This window comes from Mytilus trossulus, chromosome 13, assembly GCF_036588685.1.
Source record: "Mytilus trossulus isolate FHL-02 chromosome 13, PNRI_Mtr1.1.1.hap1, whole genome shotgun sequence".
In the NCBI taxonomy this organism is placed as follows: domain Eukaryota; kingdom Metazoa; phylum Mollusca; class Bivalvia; order Mytilida; family Mytilidae; genus Mytilus; species Mytilus trossulus.
The window spans coordinates 6,636,467-6,663,566 of NC_086385.1; the positions used below are offsets into that span (position 1 = coordinate 6,636,467).

At 33.1% G+C, this 27,100-nt stretch overlaps 4 protein-coding genes across 4 annotated transcripts; all 4 read left to right on the forward strand.

The window, feature by feature from the left end:
* Positions 1 to 1,652: 1,652 nt before the first annotated feature.
* On the forward strand, positions 1,653 to 18,144 carry LOC134695365 (uncharacterized). Its single transcript, XM_063556594.1, has 7 exons — positions 1,653 to 1,734; positions 5,803 to 6,251; positions 6,986 to 7,154; positions 9,475 to 9,662; positions 11,331 to 11,358; positions 14,286 to 14,345; positions 16,613 to 18,144. The coding sequence occupies exons 1-7, from the start codon at positions 1,653 to 1,655 to the stop codon at positions 17,362 to 17,364; spliced, it is 1,728 nt and encodes a 575-aa protein (XP_063412664.1). The 3' UTR covers positions 17,365 to 18,144.
* Positions 17,584 to 18,546, forward strand: LOC134695366 (putative ankyrin repeat protein RF_0381). The gene has a single exon (XM_063556595.1). It carries the CDS (start codon positions 17,584 to 17,586, stop codon positions 18,544 to 18,546), a length of 963 nt encoding a protein of 320 aa, XP_063412665.1.
* Positions 18,547 to 18,982: 436 nt separating this feature from the next.
* On the forward strand, positions 18,983 to 20,309 carry LOC134695367 (ankyrin-1-like). Its single transcript, XM_063556596.1, has one exon. The coding sequence runs from the start codon at positions 18,983 to 18,985 to the stop codon at positions 20,288 to 20,290; it is 1,308 nt and encodes a 435-aa protein (XP_063412666.1). The 3' UTR covers positions 20,291 to 20,309.
* A 90-nt stretch (positions 20,310 to 20,399) lies between these two features.
* LOC134695368 (putative ankyrin repeat protein RF_0381) lies at positions 20,400 to 21,442 on the forward strand. The gene has a single exon (XM_063556597.1). It carries the CDS (start codon positions 20,492 to 20,494, stop codon positions 21,440 to 21,442), a length of 951 nt encoding a protein of 316 aa, XP_063412667.1. The 5' UTR covers positions 20,400 to 20,491.
* Positions 21,443 to 27,100: the final 5,658 nt, after the last annotated feature.

Sequence of the window (27,100 nt, forward strand, 5' to 3'; positions counted from 1 at the left end):
ATTAATTAACTGTTGATAAAACTGTTTACACATCTGTTGAACTTTTGAAATACATTTCTACCATGTCTACCTCAGGGGTATATTACCTAAGCTGTATTTGGCAAAACTTTTAGGAATTATGATCCTCAATTCTCTTCAACTTCGTACTTTATTTGGCCCTTTAAACTTTTTAGATTCGAGCGTCACTGATGAGTCTTTAGTAGACGAAACGCGCTTCTGGCGTAAATACAAAATTTAATCATGGTATCTTCACACCAAAGTTACAGGGAAACAACGGATAAAATATGTTCCAATTGTCTTAACCACAATTCTGTCATATTTTCCTCGAAAATGAACTACTGCATTATACCAAATCACTTGGTTTGTAATTTCACAATGACACGACAGGTAACTCACGTTGAGCAGGGTCAGCTTACTTTTTCCATTAATACTGATGTATTGAGTAAGGCAGCTGCAACTGATTTTTATATGTTTTGTTGTTTATTTAGACAATGCCGATCATACCAACTGAATGATCCCGATTGTCTAAATTTCCACGACCAAAGGTGACAAAATTCTTGATCGGACCTGTTTACGACTTCTACCCGACTGCTATCCGACTTTCTCTAATTCTTCGTCAATTTATCCCTTTCTGCACCCATTGTATAAAAAAAAAAAATCAACGTGTGGTTTGTTTGATCTCAGTATTTCATTGGTTAAAATCCGATTATGACGTCGAATTTCCTTGCTTTCCTCTGAATTCCTATTGTGACGGAATGAAAAAAAGCGATCATGCCTGATGACGTCACATAGAAAGAACACATCTTTTTGATCATTCGAAATGAAGAATAAGTTTGATTGCATAATATAGAAAATCATTAGAGAAACAGATTGCACCACCAAATCTCGTGTAATACGATATTTATCCACTCTCGACAGTTAAATTTTAAATATTAAAAACGCTCGGGCAAGTCTCGAGTTTTAAATTTGAAAATGTATCTGTCTCGAGTGGATAAATATCGTATTACACTCGATGCAGTGGTAGAATCTATATATATTCGAGTTTAACTCGACCATCTACGACTCCTTGATGATTCCATTACGACTCCAATCCGACCACTAATTGAATACATATTCCATAAATCCGACCAATTTACGATCTCTATACGATCTTTTTATTTGACTAGCTAGACCTTATCAACTATGCTCGATACCAGCCTGATCTCTGCCAGAACAAATCTACTCGATCGTATATGAGTAGTAGGGATAGTCGGGCATTGAACGGGTATGTACAATTTCAGTATAAAACATCTGATTCTTTTTTATATCACCCGCTGCAGCGGAGGAGGCAATAAGTGATTCCCTTGTCCGTCCGTTAGTACGTATACGTACGTCCCAACAATTAGTTTCCGTTCCCTTATTTTGTTGTGCCTAAACCATTTTTGGAAACGTAATACAATAAAAGACAGATCAAGTGCAAATTTGGGTGGTGTCACTTTTATCGTTCTTGGTAATGACTCTCCATAACGCTATATGCAAGCTGGGCATTATTTGTTTTAAATGAACAAGTTCCCCATGTATTTGGTTAGAATCAGTAGTTCACAGACGCTCTGAGTAAAAATATACATTTAAAATATCTATATGGAAATAAAGCAGTTGGATTGTTTTGCAATATGGTTAGAGCTCAGGCAGACAGGTTAATAGCTGTGACGGAGCTTGCAGAGAGCGTAGAAGACCAGCAAAAAGAGGTAGACAGTAAATTAAAGGGTGCCAAGAAATCTAGATGATGCAGTGGCTTACAAATGTGTCACTGCATTAATACTGATGTTAGACATCAATATACATAAATTTTACCACCTCCTTTTCCTTGCCTTCTTACAAATTAAGCCCATACTTTGTGTCATACATGTGCATATGTATGCAACCAGTAATTTCCATAGATTTGATACAAAAATTAGTTCAAAGGTTCTAGATATTTCGTTTTGGTGTATCCATGGCAACAAACTGCTTGTTTTTATTAATGATATTGCAAAAAGAGGGTAAAGATGTCACATATTTCTCCCAAATTTGGCCAAAATTAAAATTTCAATCCACCTTTTTTTTTTAAATTGTTTACATATATATATATATATATATATATATCACGAATTCAAATAAAAATCATTTGTCTTTTGTATCATTTTGTTTTATATAAAACTGTGTCAAAAAGCGTAAAAAAGGTGTTGCTAATATTCGTCCGTACGGTTAAACATAGTTGTTAATTTCTGTGTCATTTGGTGTCCTGGGGCAGGAGGATTTTACAAATAAATAACTCAGACTTGATAATCACAAAAATAAATGGTTTGTTCTGAGGTAGTTGGAAAATAAATTACCTGACTTGCAATGCATTGAAAATAAATAACTCAGCTGGTCTAATCAAAAGTATGAGATGGCACCAGATTCTTCATAAATTCATCTTTTTTCCCAAAAAAAATCGGGAAACACTTCCCATTTTTTTTTAATAATAAAAGTATAAATATGATTCATATATACTTGAAATGTCTGACAATTGGTTTCATTTAACTTGAGGTATATTGTCTCAGGAAACCTTACCTCAATTTTATTTTAACAGGGCCGTAACTACATTGAGGCAAATGTCTCATATGTAGGAAATTTCAAAACCAAACGCTTGTCTCCATATCAAATTGTGTTCACAGCGAGTGCCTTGCAAGAAACAAGTTCTGTTTTCCCTCAGACTTAGCCCTGATTTTTCTGAATCAATGTTTCTTATTTATTTGTCTTTTGTTCATTAATTGCCCTTCTGTATTTTGTTAGTGTTGCATTCCTTTTGTAATCTAGTAATTTTGTTATGAACTTGATCATGTAATGAGTTTAAATAAAAACAGCAACCACAGACTTCACTATTTGAATTCTAATTTTGCTATATCATGCACATTGGTCTCTTGATGTTGTCCCTAGAAACTTTAGTCTTACACCAAATTTATGCATTTTGCTTTGAGACCAAAATATTGTAAAAAAATTATTAAATAAAATTAGCATTTTCAAATTATAACAGCGAGTCTTCGGAACACCCAGAGAGCATGATTTTGAATCATTTGTTCTATAGCTTATTTGTCCTTCAGTGGCTCAAAAACCCTTAAAAAGAATTTTCATCGCTCCGCTCGGCGAAATATGTTTGCCAATACTTTTAAAAGAGGCTAGTAACAACCAAACTTTAATACTGCCTATGTATGCAATACATGTATATGCAGTTGGGAATATAAAAGATTCGTTTCTGCATAGGATGATGATGAATTCTGATTAAATTGTACATACTGGCTTGACTAGACATGTATTATTTATAACAAAACAAATCATTTAAAAATTGTATGTTTTCGAATATGATGAATATAGTTGTGAAAATGAATTATCAGTCCCTTATTTAATGAAAATGAAAAATCTTGCTTCAATAGTGCAGAAAATGAATAATCTGTCCCCTCTTAGTTTACAAAAACAAATAACCGATCAAAAAAATCCTCCTGCCCCCCCCCCCCCCCCCCGAATATCAAATGGTCGTCCCCTAAGTAAAATTGTTTTGTCCTGATACATTTGTAAATCTCCATGAATTGTTATAAAACAGGTCATTTTACTCTGACAGCAGCAATCTCATGCGAGAAAGAGGGTTCTGTGCAATGAATTCTTCGCGAATTTATTATAAATATATACTGATTCCATTTGAGAACTAAGTGGGAAAAAAGCCGGAATAAGTGTTGTGGGAATATCTCCCTAATGTCAATATTTTAGTACTTTTTCAGATGTTTGACTGTCGTCCCCCCTTTATATACCAAATAACTTTGAACATCAACTCGAACTTTAATTTGAAATTTAACTCAATGGATAGCGACACTCAACCGAAGTTCATCTAAACAAACCACAGATGGAAATCGATTTAAAAATAGACCTTATAGGTTTTTCGAAAATGGTGGTTTTATCTCATCATGAAGTAAACAAGTTGTCGACTTAATTAATTAACAAATTGAATTTAACATGTCGACTTCTTATTACCATGTCAATATATTCATATCAGCAACTCGACATTGTAATGCAACTTTGTCTTCATCATTCATACAAGTTGATTCATCATGATGATTTCATTCCAGCTTATTAAACACAACTTAACTAATAATTCCGACTTATTTGCAACAAAATAACTTTCCAAGGGGTGTACCATATGCGCTTCCATATTTATCTCTAGTTCGATGGGATAGATGCGTCCAACATAGTCACCAAACTTTTAATTATTTAGTGAAAGAACATCATCTTTATAGTAGAAAAGAAGAGTTAAAGGATGAGCCAACTTCTTATCTTTCTTCCTAAGAAGTTCCTGTATGAAGTCAGCCTCATATTAATAAAGAAACAAGTCAGCAAGAATTAAGAAGGGCACAATATGTTCCCATTGGACGTCCGACAGCTCGTTGAAAAACACGTCCTCCTATTCCTATTTAATCCTATGTGATCCTATTTGCATCGACTGGTTTTTTTTGTGTTTCTGTGTGTCTTTTTGTGTGTCTTTTCTTTCATTGATCAACCAAAAGGACCTATAAAGTCTTAAACTAAATCATTTTCGGTTAATATTCATAAAACTACATCAATGAGGGGTAAACTGACAGCCTGAGGGTGAAAATGGTCAGCAAGCCAATTAAGTCTTATTTAAGTTTAAAATCTATGGATGTAGAGAGAAATGAATAATGTAAAAATGATTAACATGACAGGATGTATTTATCCTGATAACTAGAGAACAATCTGCCAACTTGTATTGCATTGTTGCCCCTGAAATGTCATATTTTTGTGTTTTTTGGCTGTCATGATGAAACATATAGGAGCTATTTTAAACTGCAAATCGAACAACAAAATATATTAACCCTAACGATTTCTAGAAAGTTGGTTGTCTTGTTAGACATTTATTGCCCCTCCAATATATAAATTATCTTCTAATTCAATTTTTTTTGGCATTGTATTGCTCTGTTTTTAAAGCTGAAAAAGGTAGGGTAAATTACAAAATGGTCAGCTCGATTATATATGTCTATTGTTAAAATTTCACAACCCTTTTTGGAGTTACTTTTTTCTCAAAACGTTGATTTTCACTTTTTTGCAGTTTTGGCTTTCATCTTATAAACAACAAACGTTTGAATGAAGGTTAAACTTCAAAAATGATCAGCAACACACAAAGAAATCTTAGTATGTGTATTTAAAAGTTTTTATTAGCAAACTGTTGATTTTGTCACCAAATGAGTTTTACAGGACCAGGTATGCCTCAGGTTAACTACTCTTGTCATGCCTACAATTAAAGTCATGCAACATATTGTATTCTGGTTAAGGTATTATACATTGTTATACAAGTTTAAATCTAACTAAACCTCCACTACGCAGTTAAAGAGGGACAAAAGATACCAGAGGGATAGTTAAACTCATAGATTGAAAAAAAAACTGACAACGCCATGGCTAAAAAAAAAAAAACAAAAAAAAAAACAGACAAATAATAGTACACAAGACATAATATTAGATAACTAAAAACTTAGCAACACGAACCCAACCTAAAACTGGGGGTGATCGCATGTGCTCTGGAAGGGTAAGCAGATCCTGCTCCACATGTGGCACCAGTCGTGTTGCTCATTTTATTACAAACCAGGTAAATATTCTATTTCGGAATGTCACATTCGTGGTAAAAAGATATTTGATAGGCTAATAAACATTTTGTATTTTGAAAAAAAAGTCTATTGAGATTTGAGTTGGTTGTGAAAATGTATTATAAAGACAATTAACTTATATTTTTTTTCTTACTAGTTTCATCAGGTGATTTAGATGAGGAGAAAAAAAGATGGCTGATCGTTGGGATCTGTCTTCATTCAATTATATCTCCTCTGCTAAGAAAGTATGTTGATCCTATTCTTAGTAACTTGTTTAGTTCTCTAGTAGCCAGCGACTTCATTGATACACAGGGATACAATAGATATTTAAAGAAATATCCAGCAACAAATCGATATTTTCTTAATTATGAATCAATAAACAACAACAGGAGCGTACCAAAGAAGAAGATCAACAACAAATGGATAAATGATTACCAAGCATATGATTACAAAGTGACGAGCCATGTCGATTTATCAAAGTTGTTCCTACAGCCAAGTATGGCTCATTACACCGCAATTGATGAGTCATGTGACTCGTCTGCTCTGCTTGGTATGGTCGTCAACATCAGTTCATTTCAATTAGCTGTGCAATTTGATGCAGAAAAGGTATACATTTTCAAGACAGGTTTAACATTTAGTATCTGCATTTGAATTATAAGGCTTCCGGAAAACGTTTCAAGGAGCATCTCTATATAACTAATAATAGAAATGTTGAAAGTACAGAAATGAAATAAAATTGTCTAATTTTGTGGTATTTAGTTTTTAGAGTAAGAATATTTTGAATAAAGACCGTGTCATTTTTAGTATTTTGAATTCTGATAACTTAGTTTTAAATTATTGTATTTTACAGGCAAAGTATTACATTAATTGTGTAAAGAACACACAATTAAACAGACTGTTAATATCTGTACAAGCTTTCCTTACATTTTTAATATTATTTCTAAAGAAAAACACGAGTCATTTGTCGACAGATGGGGTGAATTTATGGAAGTTATTTAATTAAATTTGTTTTTAATATGATTATATATTTAATGAATTCATTCGCATAATAAAAATAGTAAAACAATACCATAATCTTGATTAATGTCATGTCACTTACGTCCTGTAAAAATGTATGTATGCACTAGTTTGACACTAAAACATAAATTAAATTAATAAAGATGTTCGTGTTATAAACAAGCAAAACTATATCGATATGTTAATGAATTGAGCAAACGGAATTAAAATTTGCAAATTGAATTTAGCTTCATTGAAACTGTTCTGTGGGTCTTTGAAAACGGAATTTTGCCTGTCAATATTCACGTAATGGACTAAATATATCTCTTTTAATAATTATTCAGATACGATCAGACATACGTAATCCATGGGCACATTGTGACTTCACAGAATGGACGACAGCAAAATATACAGATTCCTTCCAGCTGATGGAACAACTTGTTAAGGACCTTGGTCTTTATAACAGAGAGGAGAACAGAGTTTTAGGAGCACTGAACACTTGGGCAACAAATGGTAACATTAATATATAAGTTATGAATAATGAAAGATATATTGCTTTAACCCAATCAACTACTGTATAAAATATAATTTTGCGATGTTACACACAAATGACACAAAATATGTGAATGACACACCATGCATGTATTGTTGTGACTCTTATCAGAAATAACAACATATATATATTGTTGTGAACAAAGTCACAGATGTCATAAAATAATATTTTTTTTTAACTGAATCAAATATGACTTAAAATTAACTGTGCTGTCATAAGAGAATAAGAAGTTTAGCGCTATAAAAATTGTTTTTATCCACCATTTTGTACATAAGAAAATGCCCGTAGCAAGTCAGGACTATGACAGTTGTTGTCCATTTGTTTGATGTGTTTGTGCTTTTGATTTTACCATTTGATTAGGGACTGTCCGTCTTAATTTTTCTCGGAGTTCAGTACTTTTGCGATTAAATTTTTTGCCTGAAATGCAGTCATATATACACTTATAGGCATAGATGTCATCAAATCTATTGTATATGACTAAAATAACCGATTTTATAAAATATATATATTATCATCTGAATTCAATATAACCCAAAAGCTGATACTACCTTGACTATATTAACAAATGACACAACATACATGATATCTACAGCGGCTTCAAGCATTTATCAGACGAATTGTGCACATTCTGCTACAAGCATAAATTTGGCATTGAGCGTCTTCAAACAACTACTCTTTTAAATCAGGTAGGGAGGCATTTAAAAAAAATATGTCTCACATCTGGTAAAATCCAAAATGGCGAACATGATAATTTAATCAGCCCAATATCGAACGCTAGATTAATGTGGAAAGGTGCTATTATCATGCTACTATCATGCTACTATCATAATATTTGGTACACATTTAAACCTTTGTTATGTACTACTTTTGGGTATATTATATAGATAAGATATCTTCAAAAACCCTACTTTCGGTAAAGTCGAATATTGCATACATTGTACTGTGAATTCATTTTTTTTATGGGTATATATATTTTCGTGGATTGAGTTAAACTTGCATTTTCGTGGATATTTAAATTCGTGATTTTAGAAAAGTTTGCATTCACGCCTTTAGAAAAGTTGTAATTCGTTGAATACTTTAATTCGTAGTTCCCCTGTATTCACGAAATTTACAAAAAAAATCGGTATCCAACGAATATTAATGACTCCACAGTAAGCGTATTTGTTAGGTAGGGTAATTGAAATGTGTTTTAACGTATTGCTACTATCATTATATTGTGCAGGAACCTTTATTTGATATTCTGGTGGATACAATGTATAGGAAATAATGATGTTACCCTCGGGGACTGAAGGTCCACCAGCAGAGGTATCGACCCAATGATGTAAAAAAATTAAAACAACGCGTTTGATAATTTCTTGCGTCCGACGCGCTTTATCTGGATTTAACTTTATCCAGAACGCTCAAAACCAGATTTGAAATTCGAAGATGTATAAGTACCAAAACCGTTGAAGAGCTAGACGTCAAAAATAGCAAAAATAAATAGCTAAACTCATCAAAAGCCAACTTTGCCTGAGGGAGTTGAAACTTTATTTTCTTAATAAATTAAAAATTTATAAACGGACAATTCTATTAAAGTCAGTTAAATCATGTCACTACCGAAGTACTGACTACTGAGCTGATGATACACACGGGGACTGATAGTCCACCAGCAGAGGTACATTTTTTTTCGACCCAGTGATGTTTAAAATTGTAAACAACACGTTCAATAATTTCTTGCGTCCGAAGCACTTTTCTGGATTTACTTTAATCAGGAACGCTCAAAGCCAAACATGTGAAATCCGAAGATGAATAAGTACCGAAACCGTTTAAGATCTATATGTCAAAATACTAAAAATAAACAGCTAAATTCATCCAAAGCCAACTTTGCCTAAGGTAGTTAAAACCTTAGTTCCTTGATAGTCCACCAGCAGAGGTGTCGACCCGGTGATGTACAAGATGATCAGGCCTTACAAAGAGTTTTTTAAAGGGTTCCTATGGATCTTATATGTCCCTTCGCCATCTATTAGCGCCTGAACTGAATAGCATAATAGCCAGTTTCACGTTCGTCCTCCTAGATTCAATACTTGTGGCAAGATGTGCACAATTTTTCTCGCAGCCGCCGTACTATATTGATGTGTCCAATATCACATACAACACATTAATGCATACCAGATATATTTCAATGACAGAAAATGACAACACATAATTTGCTGCTATGTTTGGCTACAACACACATGAGAAGTAATCCCTGAATCTTTAAAAGCCTTACCCGAATAATAAATATAATATTCTTGTTTACAGGTCAGAATTTTCTAAGTGGTACAGTTCTTGGTTTAGAGATTGTAAATGACATACATCACCAGACAAGTATTCTTAGTGAATATGTTCTGACTTTGTGTACAGAGACAGACAGTCAATTTGTTAAAGTGCAACAAGAGTTAAATGATTTAGAAATCAGTTTACAGGAGAGGATGAGAAATTTAGAAAAGGTATGTAGAACTCAATAAAAGATGTAACGAGAACACATCAATTACTCTTCAGAAAGCTACACTCATATGAGTTTGAATCCAAGGCTAATACATATCATTTTCTATCTATCCGATATCTAATGATGTGTAAAAATGTGAAGGGAAAAATTTAATAAGACTAGTTTGTAAAACAGTGCCGATCAAGTATTTTCTTCTAAAATAAATGTCCCATGGAAACTAATGGAATTCTCCTTCAGCATTACAGTAGTGACATCAACATGTCACTGGAAGAGTTTTGAAGGGACTTGCCTTGGTCTAAATAAATTTAAAAAATATCCATATCATGCATAGTACCTTTCAAAAGTGATATGAACGCCCTTTACGGTAAAACGACATAACTCTGAGTAAATGAAACGCAGCAGACGAAAAAAAATTTCAAACTCCATATGGCTAAATTTTAAACATTGCAGAATGTAGAGAAATATCGTCTTTATTGTCTTTATTTCTTTTTATTGAACATGAACCCCTCTGTATTTTTATAAAAAGACAGTAAATGGTATAGAAATGTTTTAACTCCATTAAAATAATAACTTTGAATGCTATTAGTTACATGTCAACTTTTATTTCTTAGATCATGTTTTCTTCAAAAACATAATTCGAGAGATGTGTCCAACAGACATAAAAACTGTAAAAGTATTAAAAGTTTTGAAGAATATTAACAGAAATCTTTAGTAATGCCCTTTAACAGATAAAGTATGAATATTTGCAACCTGGGGCACTTTGAAACTCCGTTTTTTTTTCAAAATTGAAAGGTCAGGTATAAAATTGTAATATTAAATCATTTAAAGCAACAATTGCTATTAAGGTAGCACAATACAAAGATTTTTCATCCCCAATCAGACATCTTTCAACTGATGTTATTCCACTGATCTTTCTTTGAATTTCATAAATGAGGTACCAAAAGAAAGAAGAAGGATTAAACTTTCAAACTGTGATAATTTCATTTTGACATAATTATTACATAATTAATTGTTATGTAATTAGTTTTGGCAAATGATATCTAACAATAAGTAAAAAGTTATCGAAATCAGGAGTCGACATAACGGTCGAGAAGTGTTGTTTTCTGAAGATGACTTTTGACCACATTTACATTATTGCAACCATTATGAAAAGGCAAACACTTTTAACAGACATACAAGATCTACAAATATATGAAATGCTTGAAATTGACAATATACTTATCACAGATGTGTTTGGTCATCAAATAGAATCTTGAACAATTTTTCAGGTTTTGCTTATTATGAAAACTACAACAAAAAGACTTAAACTTGGTTAAGCAAAATATGATATAGTGTGAGGATGTTTTGTCTGAAGTGTCTATTCAACTCAAATATTCATGTTGAATTGCATTAAATTCGAAGGAATTCGTAACGTATCTATACATCCTGTATGTCTCTTTTACCATGGATTTTTTTTTATTTTTTTCTTATTTTGATTGCTATATATTTTGATTTTTACATTGCTGTTTCAGCTGAAACATCAACCTTCTAAAGTGCCCTTAGATTAACATCATAAACGTTCTACTTGATATATAAATAAGAAGATGTGGTATGAGTGCCTTTTATATACCGTCTTTGCTTTTAAATTAGTTATATTTTATTTATAGTTATAATCAAAGTATTTTTTCAGAAATCTAAGAAGCAAGGCGAAGAATTAAGTGAGTAGTTTCAATTTTTATACACAATATATAAAAAAGAAGATGTGGTATGATTGCCAATGAGACAACTATCCATAAAAGACCAAAATGACACAGACATTAACAACCATAGGTCACCGTACGGCCTTCAACAATGAGCAAAGCCCATACCGCATGGTCAGCTATACAAGGTCCCGATAAGACAATGTAAAACAATTCAAACGAGAAAACTAACGGCCTTATTTATGTAAAAAAAATGAACGAAAAACAAATATGTAACACATTAACAAACGACAACCACTGAATTACAGGCTCTTGACTTGGGACAGACAGGCACATACTTAACTAATGTGGCGGGGTTAAACATGTTAGCGGGATCCCAACCATCCCCCTAACCTGGGACAGTGGTATAACAGTACAACATAAGAACGAACTATAAAAATCAGTTGAAAAAGGCTTAACTCATGCCGTTACAGGGGGCATTTAGTTTTTCCCTTGTACTTCTGTACATCCGTCATAACGTCCGTACGACTTTAGGTCTATCCGTCCGAACGTCTCGTTGTTGGTTTTTGTTCTCTAACTTTTGTTTGCCTCAAACAAATGTTATGAATCTTATTCACAATGCCTAATACCACAATGCACAAACCAAGTTTGAATTTTGGTGTTCTCACTTTTATTGTTCTGAGTCATGTTCCTTTAGAAATGGAACGTAACTGGGTTGCTTTTCATTACAAATCTCTAACTAAACAAGCTAAAGTTTGCCTCAAATAAATGTTACCAAACCTGATACATAATGTGTCATTTCACCAACCTCAAAGATTAAATACAACCCTGGGTAGCGTCAATGTTTCTATTCCTGTGTTATGGACGATTCGTCCCCGAGGGTATCACCAGCCCACTAGTCAGCACTTAAGTGTTGACACGAATATCAATTGTATGGTCATTTTTATAAATTTCCTGTTTACAAAACTTTGAATTTTTCGAAAAACTATGAATTTTTTTACCCTAGGAATAGATTACGTTAGCCGTATTTGGCACAACTTTTTTGGAATTTCGGGTACTAAATGCTCTTCAACTTTGTATTTGCTTGTCTTTTTGGTTGTTTTGATCTGAGCGTCACTGATGAGTCTAGTGTAGACGAAACGCGCGTCTGGCGTATTAAATTATAATCCTGGTACCTTTGATAACTATTATGTCCCTATAGAATATTAAATGCATGGGGGTTAGAGTTTCATTCCTTTCTTTCTAGATGAATTCACCTAGTTTTAATTTGGAAGAAAAAATGTTTTCATACTTGCCGGTGAATATTCCTCAAATACCATGGTATTTGCTATTTGGGATATTCCTTTTTTTCTCTCGCGAGCGTCTTCCCGCCAGAAACATTCGGAACCTTTCCAACTTTAGCATGTTCATTTAAAGACAACATGGCTAAGCACTATACTGATTGAGTTAAACCGAAACATTTTACAACAAAAATGTCATATATAAAGTGGAAAAAAGACGTATACATAAATGAATGATTTAATGATGGAATAACAATTATTTTACACATAGAAACCTAGTCGTTACTAGAAGACAGCACTAACGCGTATATAAGTACATGTATAATTTCCGCGGTTCTACAATTTCCCTCCTGTGTACAGACAGTTTCAATCAAAATCTATTTGGTGTAATTAAACAGATATATCATGTTATGGTCTTTGGATCAAATTTCCCTTGCCTAGCGGCTTGTGAAATTAGGTTTGGTTAGCGATTTGGTTTCGTACGGTACCAAGTCAGGATTATGGCAAATAGTTCATTTTATGTACATGTATGTTGGCATTTGGTTTTGTTGAAGTTTATTATTAATTTATTTATTGCTTTTCTGTTTTTCTGGTTTTTGGTTTGTATCTAGATTCTTTTTGTTTGATCGATTTATGACTATATATATCCAACAGCGGTAAACTTCACTTGCCTTTTCTTACAATTACATTGTACAATTGCATTTTTTATTTTCCTTACATCAATTTTCTAGTGAATTTACGCAGTTGTATGGAATATGGATTCAAGTGGGGGTTTAAAGTAATATTTCTGCATTTTCAAAGGAAACAATGTTAAAGGGGACAAAAACAGACATCAAATGTACTTGTTGCAAGTCTTTTACCGGCTTATAATATGGTAATTAGCTTCAAAGACAATTCCCTAAGTGTGTTGCATAGCCTAATTAAAATCAAACCATAGGAGATAGCTCTATATTCCTGTAAATTAATGGGTGTCGTAATTATATATTTAGGTCACAAGTGTGTTTTCACTTAATTTCAATCCCTCATTTCAAAATAAAAAAAATGGTTGATAACTTTCAAATTAGGCGTGAATATTTTTTGACGGATTAATTATCTACTGTATTATTGAAGCTACAGATAAAAACCTCATTTTGTAATACATGATCCAATTTTCGAAAATTTAGGGCAAAAGACTAAGACATTTAAGCAGTATTTTGTAATATCAAGTTCAATTAATAAAATTGAGAATGGAAATGGGGATTATGTCAAAGAGACAATAACCCCACCAAAGAGCAGAAAACAGAGTAAGGCCACGAATGGATCCTAAGCACAGTGATATGATAGAACGTGGAAAAAACGTATATCGAAACACAAAAGGGAATCCTACTCAGACCTTAAATTAGAAGTAACATTAAAGACCGAATACTTTGGATTATTTTATTTTCGTGGGTACTAATTTCCTCGGTTTGACATTTAATTTTGTGTTTTCGGAAAAGTCTGCAACCATTCTTTTAGAACATTTTTGATTCGAACATTTTTAATTGGTTGAACATTTAATTTCATGAATCCCCTGTACCCACAAAATCCATGAAAATTAGTATCCAATGAATATCAATGAATCCACAGTAGCTACATATAATATATATTTGTTTTGTCTTGCAATTTGTGTAACTGTTATATTTTCAGATAACTTAAAGGAAGAAATGAGAAAACAAGTAGAAGATCATATTCCAAACCATATACGAGGTATGCATAGTTCATGTTTACCTAGTCTCAATTGTCGATATTATGCTGATCATCGGCTTTCAAATTAAAAACCTGGAACCTATTTACACCACTGGGTCAATACTTCTGTTGGTGGATGCTTCGTACCTAAGGACATTGTTAGCCCAGTATCAGCACTTCGGTGGCGACATTAATATCAATAAAACGTTCATTTTTATTAATTAAATGTTTGCAAACGTGTGAATTATTCGAAATACTAAGAATATTCTTATCCCAGGTAAAGATTTGGCACAACTTTTTGGAATTTTGGGTCCTCAATGGTTTTCAACTTTATACTTTATTGGTTATCGAACTTTTTTTAACTAAGCGTTACTGATGCGTCGTTTAAAGATAAAACGTACGTCTGGCGTTATTACAAAATTTCACCCTTTAAGTTTATTTGCCGTGAAAGCCAGAAACAAAGATTCTATATTCGTTGTCAGCATATTTAAGATTGGGTCTGATGTAAAAGTTTCTTTTGACATCAATTACCTTCAAAATTAAGTCAACTACTTATGGTGTATGGAATACTATATGCAGTTTTCATCTGACCTTGACCTCATGTACATGGATCATCTATGATAAAAATGTATGTACATATATACGTACAGAAATGTAATTATCGAGGTTTTATGCAATCCTCTGGGTACCAATTGTGCCCCTTAAATATCAGACTTGATCTTGTAATTATGCGTTACAGTTTCACTTTTGCTGATATGCTTTGTGGACTGTGATGGGGTTTTTTGTACCATCTTACAGTGTTTATGCATTACACATCATTCGTTATGCCTGCGTCTGTAGTGACGTTTGTCATTCATATTAACGTAATCTATGTAAGTCTGGTAAATTATTGAGTCAGGGGTTTCGTTTCCGTTAATTTCTTAAAATATTTACTAAATTCTTCCTTAGATTCAATTAAAGATTTGATTGGAAAATTTGGCTGAACTTGTAGAAAGATAATTTCAAATGGGATAGCACACCATAAAAGGTATAACAACAAAATAACGAACTCCAAGGAAAAATTAAAATCAAAGGTCATGAAAATCAAAAACTCAAACTCATCAAACAAACGGATTACAAATGTTTAGAGAGATGTTAATTTCTTAGTCCGGATATGAAGATGATGTTTACATGTGTTAAACAATCTGTTGATACTCGTGTCTTGTACAAGGACAAGTACGTTCTCTGACTTTAACGACGTCTGTATACTGAATCCATTGGATGCGCACTGGTTGATTTTTCAGTCTTATATAAATATTTCATTGGTAGTTGTGATTGACTATGAACCCGTTGTAGGAAATTTTGAGAACTCTCATATGGGTTCTGAGTGCCATTTAGGAATTGCGGTTATCCTAGTTTCTATGATGAGTTTATTTTAGTTCCTGTGGGGATGTAAATTCCTTTCAACGTCTGACATGTCTTGTGTTGGTTTTTGTTAGTAATTTTTTCTGCTTTATACTAATTCGAAAAAAATAAACCCTTTTTAACTGATTTTATTCTTATCTTGTACTGTTCCACCACTGTCCCAGGATAGACGGAACTTGGCGCCAGTAAACAAATTAAACTCCGCTACATCCTGTATGCGTTTATCCAAAGTCTGGAGCCTGTTATTCACTGGTTCTAGTTTGTATTTCATATTTTGTGTTCGAGCATTGTTTGGGCAGAAATCAGCCACTTAGGTTTTCTGTTTTATTTGTTTTATATTTTTCATTCCGGTGCCTTTTATAGCTCTATGTGCGGTATTGGTTTTATGCATTTGCTAAAGGAGCGGCGATAGATACCAGAAGCACATTAAAACTTGTAGATCGAAAATAAACTGACAACACAATCGGTATAAAAGAAAAAGACAATCAGACAAATAATAGTACACAAGACACAACTTGGAAAACTAAAGACTCGGCAATATGAACCCCACCACAATCTGGGTGTGATTTCATGTGCTTCGATAGGATAAGCAGATCCTGCTCCATATGTGGCACCCGTCTTGTTATATCAAAACCGGTAAGTAGTTTTATTTGGTAGGTCACATTCGTGAAAAAGGAAAGGGAGTAATTGTAACGCCATAAGTAACATATTCGAGATCCTCTGTGAAACGGATATTCCACAACGGTCAACCAACTCGTGATGGCGTCCATAAAATTTAGAGAGGTATGATTTCAACTTTTTTTTCGTCATTTTGAACTCTTGGTTTAATAGCTTCCTTGTGAACAGCAACCATTTATATTAACATTTATTTATTTTCTTGGTAGTTCAACATGGAAATGATATAAGCGAATGGGAGCAAGATCAAACTACATTTGTAAAAACACGAGCAACACATCACATCCTATGGTCTTTATACTTAGATAACTGTATTGTTGTGACAGGAAGCTCGGGTTGTGGTAAATCAGCCAACATTCACCATGCTGCTTTAATTTTACGTGATGAATTTCAATATGAGATAATACCTGTTTTAGCTGGACCAACAGACATTATAAATTATTATAATGAGAACAAAAGACAAGTTTTTGTTGTCGATGACATATGTGGAAAGGAAACGATCAACAGACAGACTTTACTGATGTGGAGAGATTATTCAGGAAAAATGGAGAAAATATTTAAAACTGTAGAAAATGAAAAAGAGAGCATAGATAATTCAAATATGTCAGATCCAAAATTACTCATTTCTTGCAGACTGCATATATATAAGGAATCCCAGTTTCAACATATCAAATTACTCACAAGAAAAGAATGCAATTTATTATCATCAGATTTGTGCCTGCTAGAAAAAGAAAGATTGCTTATGCTGCAAAAATACCATCCGAGATACATTATTGAAAAAGTGATACCAGTCATCGAGAATGTTGATTTCTTTCCCTTGCTCTGCAAATTGTCAAAAAACAAAACATCTGAAGAAACAATTAAACTTTTTACTGCTCCTTTGTTTAGTATTAGAGAGAACATCAAATACATCATTTCTGAAAACAAGGCACAATTTTGTGCTCTTGTTCTTTGCATCTAGATCTTATTTGATAATGGATTTGATACAGATTGGTTGAAATTAAAATTAACTCCAGAGACGAAAAAAAGCAAACTTGTAGACATTGTTCAAGAATTTGAAATTGACATAAAAAAAGAGATATCCAGAAATACTCTAAAATCCGGTTTTACTACGTTAGAAGGTACCTTCATAAAGAGAAGAGGAACAGAGTACAGAATGATTCATGACAAAATCGATAAAATGGCCTCTGTAATCTGTGGCAAACATCTTACAGAAAGTTTTATAACTTACGCTCCTTCAATATTTATTCGTGACCATTTCACTTTTGAATCTGAAGAAGATGATGGTCTCATATATCTTTCAGACGATCAAGAAGAAGAGTATTTCAACAGATTACTTAGAGACTTAAGGGATTTCGACATTACCAGTACATTTCATAATAAACAGTTAATATCTCAATCATTTATTGATAAATTAATCAATTTTTTGGAGATGAGTGATGAGGCAAAGTCATTGCTAAAAGAACTTGATACTAAGGGTTGCGACTTGATAGTGGGAGATTATTATAGACCATTTAATACAACTCCTTTGATAGAGTCAGCGGCGGGTGGTTACTTCAATATAGTTCATTTTCTGATTCATACGGTAAAATGTAATGTAAATAAAGTAGACGGAAGAGACAAAACACCATTATATAAGACATCACAAGATGGAAAAACAGATATTGTCAACTTATTGTTACAGAACAATGCGGATGTTTCTTATCTGAACGTTGTTGGTGAATCTGCATTGTATGTGGCCTGTAAAAGAGGAAATACAGACACAGTTAATGTCTTACTACAAAACAATGCTGATATCGCTAAATGTAACATAACTGGAGAGTCTCCTTTGTATGTGGCATGCAAAGGAGGATATATAGCCACAGTGAAACTGTTAATACAAAACAATGCTGATGCTGCTCAGTGTAACCTAAATGGAGAAACTCCATTATATGTTGCATGTAAAGAGGGACACACAGATACTGTGAAACTATTATTGCAGAACAATGCTGATGTCTCTCAGTGTAACAGACACGGAAAGTCTCTTATGTCTGTGGCATGTGAAGGAGATCATAAAGATACAGTGGAATTGTTAATACAGAACAATGCTGATGTATCTCAGTGTAACACATCAGGTGAGTCTCCATTGTATATAGCATGTTAAAGAGGAAATACATATATAGTGACAATATTACTGCAGAACAAGGCTGATATATCCCAGTGTAACAGATATGGGGATTCTCCATTGCTTGTTGCATGTAACGAGGGACATACGGGTATAGTAAGTATGCTACTCAAGAACCATGCTGATGTCTCCAAGTGTAACAGTAAAGGAAAGTCTCCCTTATATGTTGCCTGTGAAGGAGGACATCGTGCTATAGTTGAACTGTTGTTACAGAACAGCGTTGATATTAATAGATGTGATAAGGAAGAAACCTCACCAGTATATGTGGCATGTAAAGGAGGACATACAGATATAGTGGAACTGTTCCTTCAGAATAATACTGATGTCACTCAGTTTAATAGATATGGTGAAACTCTATTATTTGTTGCCATTGAAGGATGCCATACAAACATAGTGGAACTGTTACTACAGAACAATGTGTAACAAATCCGGTGAATCTCCCTTGTACGTGGCCTGTAAAGGGGGACATGAAGTTATAGTGGAATTTTTATTGAGGAAAAATGCTGACATATCTCAGTGTAATAGTAATGGTGAGTCTCCATTGTCTGTGGCCTGTAAAGAAGGACATACAGATATAGTAGAACTGTTACTTCAGAACAATGCTGATGTCTCTCAGTGTAACATATCTGGTAAATCTCCATTGCTCCTTGCCTGTGAACGAGGTCATACATATATAGTTGAATTGATATTGAAGAAAAATAATGATGTACATCAGTGTAAAAGTAATGCTGAATCTCTATTGTATATTGCATGTGAAAGAGGTCATACAGATATAGTTGAATTGTTATTGATGAACAATGATGATGTTTCTCAGTGGCAAAGTAATGCTGAGTCCCCATTGTATGTGGCCTGTAAAGGAGGACATACATATATAGTGAAACTGTTACTACAGAAAAATGCTGATGTCTCTCAGTGTAACAGATCTGGTGATTCTTCATTGTATATTGCCTGTAGAGAAGGACATACAGCTATAGTAAAACTGTTACTGCAGAACAATGCTGATGTCTCTCAGGGTAAAAGTAATGGTGATTTTCCATTGTATGTGGCCTGTGAAAAAGGACATATAGATATAGTAGAACTTTTACTACAGAGCAATGCTGATGTCTTGCAATGTAACATATCCGATAAGTCTCCATTGTATGTTGCCTGTAAAGCAGGACATACAGATATAGTGAAATTGTTACTAGAGAAAAAAGCAGATGTCTCTCAGTGTAACAAATTCGGTGAGTCTCCATTGTATGTGGCCTGTAAAGGAAGCCAGGCAAACATAGTGAAACTGTTACTTCAGAACAAGGCAGACGTTTCTCAATGTAACAAATCAGGCGAGTCGCCATTGTATGTGGCCTGTAAAGGAACCCATGCAAACATAGTGAAACTGTTACTTCAGAACAAGGCAGATGTCTCTCATTGTAATAAATCTGGTGAGTTTCCATTGTTCGTGGCCTGTAAAGGAAGCGAGGCAAATATAGGGAAACTGCTACTAGAGAACAAGGCAGATGTTTCTCAGTGTAACAAATCTGATGAGTCTTCATTGTACGTGGCCTGTAAAGGAGGAAATACAGATATTGTGAAATCGTTACTACAGAGCAAAGCTGTTGTCTCTCAGTGTAACACATCCGGTGAGTCTCCATTGTATGTGGCGTGTGAAAACAATCATACATTTATAGTAGAACTCTTACTTCAGAACAATGCTGATATTTCACAGTGTAACAAATTCAGTTAGTCTCCATTGCATGCAGCCTGTAGAAAAGGACATACAGCTATAGTGAAACTGTTACTTCAGAAAAAAGCAGATGTCTCACAGTGCAACAGATACCGTTACGGTAAATCTTCACTGAGTGTGGCCTGTACAAGAGGACATACAGTTATTGTAGAATTGTTATTGAAACAAAATGCTGATATATCTCATTATAACAGTTCTGGTATGTTTCCATTGTTTATTGCATGTAAAGGAGGATACATGGACATAATTATACTGTTTCTACAAAACAAAGCAGATGTCTCTCAGTGTAACTCTGATGGTGAGTCTCTATTGTATGTCGCATGTCAAGAAGGACATATAAATATTGTGAAACTGTTACTACAGAACAAAGCAGATGTGTCACAGTGTAACAAATCTGGTGAAACTCCATTGCATGGGGCCTGTAGAAGGGGACATACAGATATATTGGAACTGTTACTACAGAACAAAGCAGATGTCTCTAGGTGTAACACATCCGGTGAGTCTCCATTGTATGCGGCCTGTAATGGAGGACATTCAGATATAGTGAAACTGTTAATTCAGAACAAAATGTATGTCTCTCAGTGTAACAAATTCGGTGAGTCTCCATTGTACATGGCCTGTAAAGGGGGACATGAAGTTATAGTGGAATTTTTATTGAGGAAAAATGCTGACATATCTAAGTGTAATAGTAATGGTGAGTCTCCATTGTATGTGGCCTGTGAAAAAGGACATACAGATATAGTTGAACTTTTGCTACATAACAAAGCGGATGTCTCTCACTGTAACAGTTCCGGTCCATTGTTTGTGGCCTGTAAAGGAAGGCATGCATATATAGTGAATTTGTTACTTCAGAACAATGCTGATATCTCTCAGCGTGAAATACAAGATGGAAAGTCTTCTTTTCATGCAGCTTGTGATTCATGTCGAAGTGATTTAAAAAAATCAGACTTATTCAGACAAATTAAAACTGTAAAACTGTTACTTGAATGGAATGCAGATGTTAGAATATGTGATAACAAAGGTCAGACACCACTTGATATTGCCCGAAAATTAAAACGCATTGAAATATTTTTCATCTTCTTGAGACAAACAGTCATTGAACTCAGGGATGTTAAAATTTACATAAACTTTAAATTTCACATCCTAAAATAACAGTTACAATATAAATTGTTATGAGATAATGTGATGTAAATTGTGTGATATTTTCAAAAAGGTATGTATAATGTTGATAATATGTATGAAAATGCATTGAATTTTCCCTATATGATGTGATGATGGGTAGTTATGCATGTCCATTCGACTGTAATTAAATGGACAGAATAGACACCGAGTGTCTTTTTTCGTAAAAAAAAAACCAAAATATAAAAGAGGGACAAAGGATACCAGAGGGCTAGTCAAACTCACAGATCGAAAAACAAACTGACAACGCTATGGCTAAAACAGAAAAAAAGACAAACAGAATAATAAGAGTACACAAGACACGACATAGAAAACTAAAGACTAAGCAACACGAACCCCAACAAAAACTGGGTGAATATCAGGTGCTTCGGAAAGATAAGCAGTTTAACTCCATATGTGTCACTGTCGTCTCTCTCATGTTATTACAAACCCAATAAATAGTTGGTATGTCATATTTGTGAAAAGGGGAGAGAATTGTAGTCCCACATAAAGAACATATTCGATATCATTTGTGAAACGGTTATTCCATGACGGTCAACCGACTCGTGATGGTGTCCATTTAACATATCATCCATAAATAACATGGAATTGGTTGATAGGATCTTAATAATGATCACTTCAGTGCACTTTTTTGTTTGAACTATCATAGGTAGTGATCAGCCTTGAAAGATATAAATATCTAGTCAGTACCATAGGATTTTGTTGCAATCTATACCAAATAAAACCAACTCTTTATTTCGACAATCAACTAGTCGGGACAATCAGTAACGAACTTTAGTTTCCTTATCTGTAACGTGTCTGTAACTACCCATGATATTTTTCACCTCTAGTTATTGGTGGGGTTACTGTTGTTTTTATTCTTTAGTTTTCTATGTTATGTCATGTGTACTATTGTTTGTCTGTTAGTTTTTTTCATTTTTAGCCATGGCATTGTCAGTTTATTTAAGATTTATGAGTTTGACTGTCCCTTTGGTATTTTTCTTCCCTCTTCAACATCAATTAAAATTATATTGTGGTTTCGTAGACTTCCGAAGGACGTTTGATAAGGTGGACAGAAGAATTTTGATATACAATCTTCTCAAATCTGGAGTTAGCCGTAAATTCGTATCAATGGTTAATTCTATTAATTCATCTGTGCGTTTACGTGTGCGGTCTGGTGGAGTACTATCAGAGGCTTTTAACAATCATATTGGTGTAAAACAAGGCGAGCCCGTATCTCCGTTACTTTTCTTATTTTTTTATAAATGACATTATTCAAGATATCTCCACCGATGTAAACGAAGATGTCATATCGTTGAATGGAATCCTTATATATCTAATACTTTTTGCTGACGACACCGTTTTATTTGGAAAAACACCGACTGTTCTGCAACACTTATTTGATACACTTTTACTTTACTGCAATAAATGGAATATCGAAGTAAACGCTGATAAAACCAAAGTAGTGGTATTTAGAAATGGATTTAGACCAGAAGACACTCAATTTTTTTCTATGATAATAAGGAACTGCAAGTTGTTAATTCATATGTGTACCTTGGTGTATTAATACATTACAACGGAAAGTTTTTACATACAAAGAAACGTTTAGCACAACAAGGATCTAGAGCCATGTCATCTTTAATGAACTCTCTCAAACAATTCTTCATCACTCCAGAAGAACAGATGTTTCTTTTCGACAGTATGGTCGGATCCATTTTAAGCTATGCATCATACATATAGGGTTTCCATCGTGATAAAGATATCGAACTTATCCATAATCGTTTTTGTAGATTTGAGTTAAAATTGGGTCGAAACGAACCAACATGCTTTTTATATGCCGAACTTGGCCATTTATCTCTTTTTATTGTTAGAAAACAAAATATATTGAAATATTGGTTACATATTATTACAAATAAACCAAAAGTTTTATACGATGTGTATAAACTCTTGTATGACGATGCTATCAATGTTTATGTAAACTGGGCCTAGAATATTCGTGATATGTTATATGATCTTGGTTTAAATTAGTTATGGCTAAACCAAGATACTAGCACAATTTGTATAAATAACATTAAAATTCGTATTAAAGATCATTACTTGCAGAATTGGTCAACTACTATTCAAAAATGTAGTAAACTGTCTTTTTATAGTACATTTAAATTAACTTTTTATATTGAAAAATATCTGTCTTATAGCAATAATTGTTAATCTGTTAACAACTTTACGTAGTGGAACATTAAAGTTAAATTTTGAAGTTGGCCGTTATAATAATATTCTAGAGAAAATCGTTTATGTGAATATTGTTAAATGTGTGTTATTGAAGATGAATACCATTTTGTTCTTGTTTGTCCATCTTATAGATCTGTACGAACACAATTTTTACCTAAGTACTATAATTGTCATTGGCCTAATAATATCAAACTATTAAATTTACTACAAGCTTCTAGTAAGTCTCTCACGATCAAAATATGTAAGTATATAAAAGCTGCATGGAATATTTGATCTAATATAGTCTCATAACTTAATTTATATGTCACTGTATTATACTATTGTTCTCTGCTGTCTATTCATGTTTTATATTATGTAATATATGTTGTTAATTTTGCCATAGCATGTCTATGCTTTGCAATAAAGATTCATTCATTCATTCATACTTCTAGAAAGATTCATTTATATATATTTTTTGTTCATTGACAGTATATTGATTGAATATCTTATTAGAAATTGTGAAAAAAAGTAATTCATTTGGTTTTTTTCAGTATTTTCAATTTTCGCAATAAAAAATAGCAAAATTATGAAGAAGAAAAAATCCAATTTTACAGATTTTACGGTTATATGTATAACGCTTTTTAATTTTACAATCTCAGACGAGAAAATAAATTTTATGGAAACTTTTTCGTCGTTTTTTTTATCAAAAAATCAAAACCCATTATTTTTTTTCGTTATAAACATATTCATTGGCATTTGTTTATTGACCTGATAAGAGACTGATATAAGATAGACTTAGATATGAGAAAATGTCAGGCCCTACGATTTGTGTGGAACACTTATATTGTTACTATGTCCAATCAATATTATTGTTGCCTTTCGACTGCAGTGTTTGACAGTGTTATGTTATAATTTTGTGTTATCAACATATTTTTTTACTGCTGTATTATTTTTACTCAAAAGTTAATGTTCTCATAAAAATATTTCTAATCAATGTTGCAAGCATAAATAAAGATATTCATAACCAATTATGTAGGATTTCAATTGAAGTCGATCATATATTTTAAAACTGTATTTACTACTACAATATGTATAAAAAGTAAAATCACAAAAAAAATGAACTTCGAGAAAAATTCAAAAAAAAGAAAATGTTCTTATCAAACATGTCAAATGGCAAAATCAAACGCTCAAATACATCAAACACATCACACGAATGGGTATCTACTGTCATATTCCTGACTTGGTACAGACATTCACTTATAACTATGTAGATGATGGTGGATTAAACCTTGATTTTAAGCTAGCTAAATGTCTCACTTCTCCGACAGTCGAATAAAATTCCATCATATTGACATCGATGAGTGAACAAAACAAACATACATAATAGGTAAAAATGTAAAAAATATGGGTACATCGGTCAACATTGTGATATAGTCTTAATCACTATACAAAAAAAATATGTAACAAAAAAAAACATAAAATGACATATAGACCAAGCATATTAGCAAAAATCAAAGACAGAAATACGCAAATTTATCGTAGTACAATACCACAATGACGGGATGTATAAGGAAAGAGCCACGTCATATATGTATCAAAGAAACCTAAAAAGGCTCACACCACATCTTCCTATATCTATGTAGCTAAGGAACATTAGCAAAAATGAAAGACAAAAATACAAAAATGTTTTACAACGGCACAATAACGCGGTGTATATTTACAGAGCCACGTCATATACATGTCTGTATCAAAGAAACACCAAAAGGCATATAGACAAAGCACAATTGAGGACAAATGAAGGTCAGGAATCCGACAATTATCATACAATATACTGTCTGGCTTACCGTGATTGTATAAACTTGTTGAAAGCAGTCCAGTAAAGTGTGTTTTAGGGGACGGGTTCGATTGTTTGTATTCAAGGTTGGTTTCGGTTTCCGCGTTTTCTTATTATGGTCGTTTTATATCATGACAATGTTCATCTATACCACTACATTATAAAAGTTTTAATTAATACAACAACGTTCAGTCTAAATAGACATTTACACTATATGCAAAATATTTATTACTAGTATTTATGTGTATGTTAAACGTCTTATTGATTGGGTCTATCTAGACCCCAGTCAATATCTTGTAATTTTCATAATTGAATAGAAATTTTAGTTTATTTCAAAATACACAATTTCTGGCCACAATAGTAAACATATAATTACGTTTGATCTACACAACATAACATCATTCTGTAAATTATATGTCAAACATAAGTGAGTAAAGATTCATAAAATGTTGTTTTTTTATCTAAAAAAAAGAATAAACAACAGTATTTACAGGAATATTACAAACAGGGTCGATTTTACTTGTGAAATCAGTGCCCTATCATCTGATAGAAGTCAATAATTCAGGTAAATCTCATTAGTAATTATCATTTTTTTACTGGAAATAATAACCAAAATAGTATAAATTTGAAAACAACACGTTTAATAATTTATTGCGTCCGAAGCGCCTCTCTGGATTTACCTTCGTCAGGAACGCTCAAACAATTGAAATCCGAAGATGTATAAGTACCGAAACCGTTGAAGAGCTTTAACTCTCACCTAAGCAATTCTGCAATAATATTTATGTATTTATTTCTCATTAGGTCCGGGAACACAGTTATTGTAATTGGATTTTCGTTTGTCACGAATATAGTCCCTACAATACTGGACCAAAATACCAATGTTAATACCAGTAATAGTCAATGTGCGACTGTTTGAGTCGGTGGAAAACTGACGATGACTGTCAAATCAACTGATAACAACTGTGAGGGTTGTGACAGATGCCTTTTTTCATTGTAACAGTTAATTTTAGTCTGTCCCATCACTTTTATGGGTTGTGAAAATCAAAATATGCTATCATCAGTTATTTAAGGAAAAGAATTTATTACAGTCTTTCCAAAATTTGGGGTAGTTGTATAATGTTTGTCCCAACCATTTAATAATTGGAACAGTTTAAATTTGTCTGTGTCAACTTTTCAGACTTTGATGCAATCAAAAAATGTTTGTTACAACGTTTTTATAGTTTCATGAAGATATGTCACAGTCCGTCACTATTGATAAGTGTCATATATATGATGATGGAATTTTTTAACTACCATGACTGGCTTAACAGCCCTGGCACGGTCGTTGGTAAGTGTCAAATGACTGCTTGCTGTACTTATAAGAGTCAGATGTTAATACATGTATGTTGATAATCTTCTTAATTACTGTTCATTCTGAAACTGACATTTTATACTATATTCATTTTAAGTTCGCAAATTGTTTCACTAAAACTTAGTAAAAATGGCTTTTGAAGTCATAAAGCAGTATAAAGCTTAAAAAAATATTACTTTACACCTAATCTTACTCTGAATTATAAAATTGAGAATGAAAATGGAGAAAGTGTCAAAGAGACAACAACCCGACCATAGAG

What these genes read in the sequence shown, in the direction of transcription:
- LOC134695365 (XM_063556594.1), top strand. Translation starts at nt 1,653, where the DNA reads ATGGTTAGAGCTCAGGCAGACAGGTTAATAGCTGTGACGGAGCTTGCA. An exon ending in GGATGAGAAATTTAGAAAAG is followed by an intron (nt 9,663 to 11,330) that starts GTATGTAGAACT and finishes GTATTTTTTCAG; the next exon opens with AAATCTAAGAAGCAAGGCGA. An exon ending in GAAGCAAGGCGAAGAATTAA is followed by an intron (nt 11,359 to 14,285) that starts GTGAGTAGTTTC and finishes TTATATTTTCAG; the next exon opens with ATAACTTAAAGGAAGAAATG.
- LOC134695366 (XM_063556595.1), top strand. Translation starts at nt 17,584, where the DNA reads ATGGCCTCTGTAATCTGTGGCAAACATCTTACAGAAAGTTTTATAACT.
- LOC134695367 (XM_063556596.1), top strand. Translation starts at nt 18,983, where the DNA reads ATGTGTAACAAATCCGGTGAATCTCCCTTGTACGTGGCCTGTAAAGGG.
- LOC134695368 (XM_063556597.1), top strand. Translation starts at nt 20,492, where the DNA reads ATGTTTCCATTGTTTATTGCATGTAAAGGAGGATACATGGACATAATT.